General features: G+C 40.6%; 1 protein-coding gene across 1 annotated transcript in view; it reads left to right on the forward strand.

Annotated features, from left to right (window-relative positions):
* kif26ba (kinesin family member 26Ba) overlaps positions 1 to 12,010 on the forward strand; it is an 84,400-nt gene that overhangs the window by 20,085 nt on the left and 52,305 nt on the right. The window contains 3 exon segments of the mRNA XM_062445138.1: positions 6,805 to 6,945; positions 6,947 to 7,078; positions 7,081 to 7,509. Of these exon segments, the coding sequence (XP_062301122.1) occupies positions 6,805 to 6,945; positions 6,947 to 7,078; positions 7,081 to 7,509 (702 nt within the window).

A 12,010-nucleotide genomic window follows, 5' to 3' on the forward strand; every position in this document is an offset into this window, starting at 1 on the left:
TGATTTCCCTGATCTTAGACCTGCTAAGAAATGCACATGCATGTGTGTGTATATTATACAGGATCCTGCATACAGTAGCAGAGTGGAGGAGGGATGAATGAGAAGAGAGATGAAGGGAGGAAAATGAGTAGGGGGGGGGAGGAGGAAAGGTTTACCTTCCTTGGTCACTCATCTGGCACTGATTACACACACATACACACACACACACACACACACACATGCATACGCTCGCCAATAAATTCTGGCTACAACCAGCTAAGACCTCTTCTCCTTTCCTCTTCATGGAGGAATTAGGCTTTTTCTGTCATGTTCTCTTCTCTCCACTCTCCTTCTCTCTGATGTGATATCTCCTTTTCCCTAATTTTTAAGTGTCTGTGTCTGCAAAGAACTGGTTCTATATATAGTAGAAGCGGAAAGAGGATGTGACAAAGGTTTTAAGGGAGAGATGATCCTGGTCAGTTGAGTGGTGGAGTTGCAATCACACAGTTCAGTGTACACATTCTATCTTGTCTTATACCCACTCAAAAGTGGACATTGTGCATGTATATCTATTCTTGTGTGTGTGTGTGTGTGTGTGTGTGTGTGTGTGTGTGTGTGTGTGTGTGTGTGTGTGTGTGTGTGTGTGTGTGTGTGTGTGTGTGTGTGTGTGTGTGTGTGTGTGGTGTGTGTGTGACTGGGATGAGTTTTTTTTTTGTGTGACAGCATATTTACTTTAATCCTTTACCTCCAGTGCACACATGGGCACACCCTCGCATGAAAACAGTGAGGGACAAACAGGACAGAGCTGTCTTCTCTCATCAAATCTCAGTAATGGCATCTCTCTGAGTCCAGCCTGCACACCACACACATACATACACATACTGTCATTGCTACACAAACAGATTGTCCACACACTAAGGGTCGCTGAGGTCACTGTTCAGTTAGCTTGGACCCTGTCTCTGTCTTTACCTTGTCTCTTTCTGTCATTCACTCCATCTTTGCACAGTACAGCTGAGGCTGTGTTTGTCTGCGCTTGTAGAAGGAAATGAATAAACACACACACACACACACACACAGAGAGAAGAGAGAGAGAGAGAGAGAGAGAGGAGAGAGAGAGAGAGAGAGAGAGAGAGAGAGAGAGAGAGAGAGAGAGAGAGAGAGAGAGAGAGAGAGAGAGAGGAGAGAGGAGAGAGAGAGAGAGAGAGAAGAGAGAGGGGAAGAAACAGATAAATGGGATGAAGGAAGGGGGAGAAGGGGAGGAGAGCAGGAAATACAGCAGTTCACGATAGGATATTCTTATCTAACAACACTATCTTATCAAAATCTCCAATAACACTAATAATCATATTTTAAATCCGATTTTGTAAAGTACTTGAAAGTTTTTTCTTGGAAAATGAAATAGTTTCCAATTAGATTTCCACATTTAACTCATGATTAACTAAAATTTGCTTTCCCTTGGATTGAACTCCATTGAGCTTTTCTGCCAATTCAGAGAAAGAGAGAGAGAGAGAGATAGAAAAAGAGGAAAGAGAAAGAGGAAAGAGTGTGTGTGTCTGTGTGTGTGTGTGTGTGTGTGTTTGTGTTTGACCAGGAAAATGTAAACAAACTCAATGATACTTCTGTTTTGAAAGATGAGCTGAAAATAACAAAAAGGAAGCATTAGTGGGAAGACAGAAACAGAAATAGGGTCAAAGAGAGTTCACTGGGAGAAAGAGTATGTGTATGTTTGTGCAGGTTATTTGTACCATGTACTAGGGTGTTAATGATGTTAAATGTTTGTGTGTATTCAAACATAGTTTGTGCCCAGTTTTTAGCCAAAGCTTCTCTCCTTTTGAGACTCCCTCTCTCTGCCCCTCGAAACCGCAACTCTCTTTTCCCTCTTTTTTTCAATGAGACAGCTTGGCTGCTCCCCAAATCTCAGCTAATTTCGAACAACAGGGCCCTCATCTCAATAACCGTACACGGTGTCCGCTTTATTGCTCCTTTAGCTGCCTGTCTGCCGTGCGTCTGTGTTTGAGTGTGTGTGACAGGGAGATAGAAGGGGGGTTGAAAGAAGCCAAGAGAGATTAGATGTTCAATTTTCTACTCATTTTTGAGAAAGATCTGACCTTTACAATTCTTAGCAACAGTCAAAGCAAGCCCTGCTATTTGGCATCAATCAATTGGGAGATCGTTTCACAATTTATTGACAGTAGTTGAAAAAATAAAATCTTAAATACATTTTATAACTGACTGAGCATGAAGCTGAGTCAGGGATTAATAGTGAGGATTTGGGACTGAAACTGCTTTGAAGTTATGACTACACATGAAATATTCAAACTACACTTTACAGAACTTTTACCGAACTTTGCACAGAGCATTGTGAAAGAATAAATACATGACACTAGAAACGAATACAGTAGTAAAAACATCCATGAAAGCTAATAGTAACTACTTTTGCAACACAGTCCACCTTTCCCATGTCCACCTGTACCCTGTACGTTTCACAGTTATATTTTGCCCTTAATATGGCTAAATTCACTAATTCACTGCTTTGGTTTGTGCAACTCTTGTCTCCTACTGTTTCATACCATTGGAGTGCATTTTAGTGCCCTCCAATGGGTAAGTGGCCAAATGCAGTTGACATGACATTACATATGTCCAGTACAATGAAACTTGATAGCAAAACAATTTTTTTTACACTCTGCCATAAATGGCTTTTGGTATCATTCTCACAGTTTAAGAGAAAGAGCTTCTTTTTTAGACTGACCATGTTATGTTGTCAGTCATCAGTCACACAGGCAAGAATTCATGTTGAAGACCAGGACATGCCAGTTCATGTGCTTTGACTGGCCACAAAGATCATTTCTATCGCTCTTGCGATCCTCTGTCCTGATGTGAAAAATTCAGTCACAAATGCAGTCACAATTTGGAAAAATACATTTTTGCACCTAGCAGAAAATGTGTTGTCATAACCTTTTGGCTATTAGCAGAACTACTGAACATACAGTGAAAAACGGAATAAATGCATTTATAAATAGCCAACATTTAATATCTGTCTTCTTCTTTGGCTCTTTTTCCTTCGGTCTGCCTCCACTCATGCGTGTCTCTCTGCAAACATGTTTTGTGTGTGTGCGTGTGCATGTGTGGGGGCCAGAGATAGAGGGACACCAGTAGCTTATTTTATGTTGCCTGGAGTGTATGTGTGGTTCTCATGCCAGCCAGGCGTATGTTTTGACTGCATGTGTGGATACAGTATCTCTGTGTAAAAAACATGTTTTATTTCGTTATGCTTCTTAGATTGCCTAAGTAACAAGGTAGTCTTTATCTATATATGTACACACACACACGTGCGTATGTGTGTGTACCTTGTGGTCTTGTGGTTTGTTGACATAGCCTAGCAGGCAGCTCTCAGTTTGAGAGAGGTTGCATTTTTAATATTAGATGAAGTGTTTCTTTGTGTGAACACACATTTGCATGCACACTTTCCACACGCACGCACACACACACACACACACACACACACCACACACACACACACACACACACACACACACACACACACACACACACACACACACACACACACACACACACACACACACACACACACACATACACAGAGCCAGTATATATTGATTGAGGAAAAGGTAACAGGCTTGCTATTGATAGAGGCTTATTTTCTGTGTGGCAGACATTCACTCTGTGTTTCTTGCTAACAAGCTTCCATTTCATAATTAGCATAAGGGCTAACCACTCACACATCCAGAATGTCAGCAGTTAAGGAGATGTGGGGAGAGAATTCAAATGTAATGTTTTTTTTCCAAAGCTGTACAACTTAGTGTTAAATATGGTTTAGTGCAAAGCTCATAAACAATCAGTTAATTACAGAATGCTGGGATGTATTTATGGTGTGTGGTCTAGAGAGCTGCCTGTTGATACTATAAATGTGCTTTTATGTACATGTCAGTCACTTGTTATTTATCTATTGGTCCATTTATTTTTTCTGTCCTCTCTGTCCATCATCTGGCTATCTAACCTCTGCTGATGACATGCCTATTGATTGGAGACGCATACACACACACACACACATACTAATGCTGGATCTCCATAACTCATTTATTGATTATGTTTCATGAAACAAAGAGTTCATCACTTTGATTAATACTGTACATGCACAGCCTCTTCCCTGGCATGATGATGTACTGAGATATTCAAATAAAGGTCCCAGCAGGTTGAACAACTGTCGATACTGGTGTGATTTCTGTTTCAACTAGTATGGCTTAACATGTGTCATTAGTGATATTATTGTAGCACTACATCATACTGTACTTTGCTGGTTAAACTTTTGTTTGTTGTATTTCTATCAGTAAATTAGTAACTCAGAAATTGCTTTGCGTTATATAAAAAACTGAAGCACATGGATGACAGTTTTCCCTGTTTTGTTGTTTGTTTGTTTTTTGAGAGGATGTGAATGTAATGGCTCTGTGTTAGAGATGCAGCAGTGCTTCATACTAGCAGTCATTCAAGAGAAAGTGGTTTCAGACAAAAGATTTCATGCCATCTGTAGGCAAGAAGGAGAAAAGAATCACAGTGAATAACAAAACAGTTGCAAGTTTCATGCTTGTGGAGAATTTACATGTGTTTCTAACACAAGTTAAAATAGCATGAGATGATTTCTACTTTTAACTGTACACTCAATTTGTAAAGAAAAGGGTGAGGGCCAAGAACAGATACCTGGATTCAGTGTTAAGAGGTGGACTGGTTTAAAGCTGGAAGGTAATTACAGTTATCAAGTGAGTTGGTACCACCTACTACAGATGTTTTGTTGAATTAGAGAGCCTCTAAGGAGACATACACTCACTGATAATGCACTGACACTACGCCTACGCTTCAGCTGACAGTTGTCAAACTCACTCATTTTAATCCCACTATCAGTCTTTAGGATTTGTGTAAAGACAGGCTTTTAGAAGGAAAAACTATTTTTACTTAATAACCACCACCAGATAAAGTGCTTACTGTTTTGTGCAAAAATTTAAACAAATGTTTTCAGTAGGGTCAGTCGAGGTTTAGTTACAGATTTCTATCTGGGTGTGTGTGTGTTGTTTGCTTGTTAACTTTGATATTTAGACCAGAGAGAGCCGGGCAGGAGATTTAGAGGGGCTTTGCTCTGTGAGAGTGGCTCCAATTAGTCTGGAAAAGGGCAGCACACATGTACACACACACAAATGCACACAGACGTTACAAATATCTGAACATGCACATGCATTTAGGCATGCACATGCAAAGGCACAGATAACAACACACACAACCTGGATCCGGAATCTGGATTTTTGCACACAAGAAACTATAATTGCTCACATACACGCAGACACACAAATTCAAACCAATGAGGTGTAAAGACAGAATAAAAACACAGTACACTAACATGAGAATGAGAGAGTTATCTAAAAAGTCATTAAAGACTGCATTTCTGTCAAGTACTTTAAATTACCTTTTAAAGCTGACATTGTTTTTATAGGTGTTTCTGGGAACCAGCAAGCCTAGCAGCGGGTTACTAACCACAAAGGTGAACTTGAAAAGCGTCACAATCAAATGTTGCTCAACTACATGTGTGACTACTCATCACAGCTTCTTATGGACTGTTAAGTTACAGTCCGTCCTATTAGGAGCGCACATCTGTGGCTGTGATGAAAGAACAATAGAAGTTGGACTGTTCAGCAGCCGTTTAATTGGTTATACAGTGCAAGTCAAGATATCCTTAGCTTAGCACCAGAAAATGAAATATTTTATGCTGCAACACAGCATGACCAATCATGTAATACTGTAAGCTGTACAGATGATCATGCATGTTCCACTATAATGACCTGTTGGCCTGTGCACATAAGAAGTATTTTGTTATTTTTCTCCTTGTCTTTATGAATCTTCTGTTTTGTTTTGCTTTTGTTTTGTTTTGTTTTGTTTTTACTGCAAGTCGACCATTGTAGCCTTTGGTGTCATACTTAACCAATACAGAAGAAATTGAAAAATTGGTTTTGAAATGAAAATGAAACTATGGGCCACTGTAGGAATGCTCAAAATGTCAGTGGATGTTTTCTGGAGTCATTATTTTAGATACCATCAATATAATAATTACAACTGGAATGCCATTAATTATGTGTCATTTTCTATAATTTTAAAGATTAATACTTCCTTCGAAGAAAAGATAAGTGAGAAATAGCTCATGTCACCTTTGCTGGCTGTACTAGTTTTTTTAATTGTCTTTTTATGGGAATTAAATGTGGTCATTTCTCAATTTGATTGTCAAGAAATGAAACTCTTGTATGAAGAGCCTCTATGTTTTTATCTTTTTATATTTTAAGTAATTATGGCAACAAGATGCTTTACAGATGATTTAAAGGTGCAAAGTCACATCATGCACAGGACACATACACACTCAATGTCAGGCTGCACTGTAGCAAAATTCATGTTGAGAAAATACATGAAGGGAGAGAAGAGAGGAAAAGAGAGAGCAGACAGTCAGTTGTTTTCATTTCTGTATAAGGAGATGATCCTTATGCTAGTGTTAATCACATTTTAACCCTTACACCCTAAAGATCTAGTCAGTGTGTGTGCATTTTTGTGTGAGTGCTACATACTGTAGCTTCTGCTCTACATGTGTCTCTCTCTCTCGTTCTACACATCTTCTCCCAGGCTACATGGCTATGTTTCTTGGGTTTTCTATAAATATTCATAGTCTTGACTTGTACAACACGCCTATCATTTCCTATCTTCTCCTGAATGTGTGCTCATTCATTCCTCCAGACCCCAGTCTAATGCCTTCTGTTTCTCTCTCTCTCCCTCCAGGACCCCTCCGTGTCTCTCCTCCTCCATGATAAGCTTCAGGTGCCCAACAGTTCTCGGCGAGCATGGAACGAACGTGACAGTCGCTGTGATGTCTGCGCCACTCACCTCACTCAGCTCAAACAGGAAGCAGTGCGCATGGTCCCTCACACTCGACCAGTGGGATCTGTCTCCCACCTCTTCCCCTTCTTCTCTGATTGGACGATATGGATCTCAGGGACCCCCAGGACCAATAGGAGCATCTGGATCACGGGAATGGCCTCCCCCCTTTTCTCCCTTCTTCTTCCTCCTCAGCTACGGCTGCCCATTTCACACCCTTCCTCCCAATTACCTTCCCCAAGCCCCAGTCAGACACCAACACCCAGCCCAAGCCATGGACCATCCAACCCCAGCCATGGGAGTCCCTCAGCTGAACAAACATCCAGCTGTGCTCCCACAAACCAACAACCTCAAGGCCCAGGGCACAGACTGGTGTCCAAGCCCAGCTCCCTTGGGCTTGGAGGTGGGATGGACAGAAGAAATGGGTCCCCCAGTTCAGGAAAAGCAGCAAGTGCTCAACAGCAGCCTGTAACTGGAGTAAACAGCTCTGGCAATAATGGTAGCACCAGCAGTAATAATGGGACTGGAGCAGTACTGAGTACAGCAGCTTTACAGGCACATCAGCACCTGAGCCGAACTAATGGAGGAGTTACACTCTATCCGTACCAGGTAGGCCACTGCAGATGTGTGTGTGTGTGTGTGTTGTGTTTGTACTTTAGTAGATACACTCACACATGAATATCAAAAGCTACTCATTGTCACTCACCACTGTACCTGCATACATGACTGAATAAGACACGTTATCAAATATGAAAAACTGATTAAATTAATTCTGGTGTTACATAATTATACCAACGTAACAGGCTACCAGCGTGAAGATGAATACATCTGTTGATATGAGTCTGACAGACATGAGAGGAAGTGCAACATTTTAATTTTTCAGCATACTTACTGTAGTGTGACCTTGTTAACTATTATCCAGTGACATAACCCGACTCCAGAGATAATGTGTTCATCATGAACATGTAGTCTCTCCTCTCCTCTCCTCTCCTCTCCTGTCTTCTCTCTTCTCTTCTCTTCTCTTCTCTTCTCTTCTCTTCTCTTCTCTTCTCTTCTCTTCTCTTTCTTCTCTTCTCTTCTCTTCTCTTCTCTTTCTCTTCTCTTCTCTTCTCTTCTCTTCTCTTCTCTTCTCTTCTCTTCTCCTCTCTCTCTCCTCTTCAGTTTATACAAAAGTCAGTCTAAGCAATATTTGCTCTGCCCCAGGCAAAGACAGACATGCACAAATTACTATTTTTGTGTTGCAAGTAAGAAAAGGACACTATTCAGAACAAGGATTTTTTTGTGAGACATATCCTTTTGGACAGCAACAAAAAAAACAAAAAACGGAAAAGACATCAGAGGAGCAGAAACTGTAAGAGAATTCAAATAAAAAAAGCTGTCATCTACAGTCTACAAACATTTGGGGAGAAGCACTGTAAAGAAAATCTACTTACACTCAAAAAATATTGAGTTTGCATCAGACTCTGTGAATGAGCCTGGGAAGTCTCCACTGAAAGAACCAGACATCATATTCATACGTGCAAGGGCAGACCATCACTGCTATAATCTGTAGTACTTTATAAAACATTGATCTTTCACCAGCAGCTTATTGAGCATCAAGTTGGTGTGATTCAAATGACTTAAATGGAAAGAAATAAAATAAAAAGATTTTAGGAGGACACGGGAAGAAAGGGAGCGGGAGTAGACAAGGAAGGAGGATGGAAGAAAGGAGTAAACGCCTCCAGTGTCGAGTGGTCTAGAGGTGTATGGAAGCAGGCAGGAGAGCTGAGACTCCAGGGGAGATCTAGAGGTGTGTGCGTGCATGTGTGTGTGCGTGTGTGTGTGTGTGAACGTGTTGTACAGATGTAATAATTCATACAGTGATAATTAGGACTCTAGGGACTCTATGTCACACACCCCCAGTACCCCTTCCACTCGCTCTCTCTCCCACTTTCTCTCTCTCTCTCTCTCTCTCTCTCTCTCTCTCTCTCTCTCTCTCTCTCTCTCTCTCTCTCTCTCTCTCTCTCTCTCTCTCTCTCTCACACACACACACACACACACACACACACACACACACACACACACACACACACACACACACACACACACACACACACACACACACACACACACACACACACACACATTTTCTCTCTCTTCACTCATTGCTTATGCCAATTTCACTCCTTCTCCTTCACTATTTCTCTTGTCTTTCTTGCACTTTGTCTGTTTCATATTCATTCTCTCTTCTCTCGTGCTGTTTCCCATCTCTCTTTATATTGTTATTCAGCCCGTGACTTGAATCAGATACAGAGATATGGAGTCGTAGGTGGAAATTACTTTGTACAGTCTCTGGAATTGTTTCGTTATCTTGTCCTATGGTCAGAAATAAATGGGGCTTAAGAGCCTTTATTTATTCTGGCCTGTCTTTGCGGGATTTACAGGGAAGAATGAGTTTTTATATCTGAAAGAGCTTTTCTCTTTTTAGATAATTAATTTGTTTGTTCATGTGTGTATTAATGTCTTGATGTATGGCATAATCTGTGTTTGTGTGTATACAGTATGTATGCTGCGCAGGGCTCTACTTCTATTAGTATGCAGGTGTACATAACATGTTAATTAGATAAAATTAAAATGCTGTATGCATGCCTGAAGGTTTGTAGGTGTGTGCAGGTGTGTAGGCATATGAAAGTTTTTCTTTGGGTGCTGCATATCTGTATTCTGTATTTGAGTTAGTATCTGTGTTGGAAGGTGTAAGATTTTAGTGTTTCTGCCGTGAATTTGACAGTAATGGTGTTTCAGCAGGAAAGGAGAAAGCACAGTAATAAATCACCCTCGTTTAGATTCACCCCTGAGAGACAGGGAAAGGGAGACAAAGGGGGAGGAGCTGCCCAGACAGACGATCGAAAAATGGGAATGGAAGGTAGAGACAGGGAAATGAAGAAAGATTAGAGAAAAATATTGAGAGATGTTGGAAATTTAAGTAAAAGAGAGTAAGAGAGATTGGTGAAGAAAGACAAAAATAAACAAAATTGATAGTAGATGCTACGCAGATAGAGATTATAAAAAGTTAACATTTTTAAACCATTTCTTTTTAGCAAGAGAGTTGGATGTTGTAAGGACCTCTTTTACTGCTTTGTAACACAAAACATAAAAGATGGCTGTTGATCTTCAAGCGACAGTTAAGCTCCGAGATTGTCTTACATTGGCAGATGATTGATCACAAGCTAAAGCAGAAATCTCTCCCAACATGTTAAAGCTCTTCAGCAAATGTAATGAGAAAACAAACACATGTGGACCAACAGCAGGGAAAGTGAGAGGGGTTCAAGCCAAAGCACAGCAGTAGGAATTTGTGAGCTCCATGGAAAATTCATGCTTCAGTCTTCAGAAACACTACCAACAGCAAAACCAGTGTGGAGCCAATGGATTTATTTCAAAATATAATAAGGTGTCACAATTCATTTCACAAGATATGTAGATGATTGAAATTATGAGGTATCATAATATGAAACAGAGGGGAGATAGAGAGCTGAACGACGGAGGATGGAGAGAGGCCAATGTGTCTGCCAGTGTAGCTGACATTAAAATCTTGCTGGGTCAGCATTCTAGGAGGTGACAACCTCCACATTTTATATTTACTAGGACTTTCCTTTTTAGTCCCACAAGTAGTTTGGGACAAATGAAAAACACTGACTCAGTCAGAACAAGGCAGACTGATTATAATGGACTGGGTGTAAATCTTTCAGGTGGCTCACTGGGGTCAGTGAGGAGCTGGTGGACACAAACCTTTTTAAATGGTTTTTTAAATAATTTTTATATAAGGTCTTGATTACAGAAGGGAGTCTTGATGGGGTGGTTAGAATTGTCACTGTTCAGAAAGATTTTGGGATTGAATCTGATTTACTTCTGTGTCCAAAGACATGCAGACCAGGTTAATTGGTGACTCTAAACTAGGTCCAGTAATAGAATGAAAAAGACGCTGCTGAATATAAAACAAAGGTCCAGGCTTTACTGCATATTGCGTCTGTACAATCAGGTAGGACTGATGGTATAGATCTCTTGTATTGCCAAAAGAAACAACATAGAAACTGTTCTGTCAGTCTGTAACTCAATGAACTGTGTCCCCTTTTTTAATGTTTCATTTTTTGTATTGAATGGGTCTCTCTCTCTCTCTCTCTCTCTCTCTCTCTCTCTCTCTCTCTCTCTCTCTCTCTCTCTCTCTCTCTCTATCCCTCTCTATCCCTCTCTCTCTCTCTCTCCCTCTCTCTCTCTCTCTCTCTCTCCTACTTTCTCTTTCTCTCCCTTTTTCTCTGGAATGAGAAAACAATTGAACATTTTCTTCTTGCCCTCCCTCTGTCCTTCAAGCAGCTAATTGAAAACAGGTTTAAACTGTGTGTGTGTGTGTGTGTGTGTGTTTGTGTGTGTGTGTGTGTGTGTGTGTGTGTGTGTGTGTGTGTGTGTGCATGCACGTGTGTGTATATACAGATTTCAACAATGGTTAGATTAGTTGTCCTAATTTGCTGCGTGTTTGTTTGTGGCGCCTGCGTGTTTGGTATTGTTTATCTCGCAGAGAGAAACAGGATGCGAGATACAACACAGCCCTTGCACACACACACACACACACACACACACACACACACACACACACACACACACACACACACACACACACACACACACACACAGAAACAAGATCACACACATATTCACACATGCATGCATGCATATACATTTTCTTACGCAGGTTTGCAATATTTTCGTGTCATATTTTGAACATTTGAAAAATGAAGGCTAAACCTTCTATGTCCCTTGCTAACTATCATTCAACAGCATTAATGTTTAAGAGGCCACTCACTGAGCATCAGAGGTAACAAACTACCACAGGTGCATGTACAGTTAGTCTCCCTGATATCATCAGCTAAAACAGAAGTTTTTCAGAAAGTCAACTTCCGAACTCACAAAAACTCTGTGTTTTCCAATAATTATTCTCAATAAGGTCCCTTCGAGCAAGGGACTTAACCCCTTTTGAATGAACAGTGCATCCACTCAGTTTCCAACACTAGAAGACAGCTTTGAGCTATTAGGTGTAAATATGTGTTGCTGCATAACTGGATAAAAAGAGTATGGCCAG

Source organism: Scomber scombrus, chromosome 1 (assembly GCF_963691925.1).
Source record: "Scomber scombrus chromosome 1, fScoSco1.1, whole genome shotgun sequence".
Lineage (NCBI taxonomy): Eukaryota > Metazoa > Chordata > Actinopteri > Scombriformes > Scombridae > Scomber > Scomber scombrus.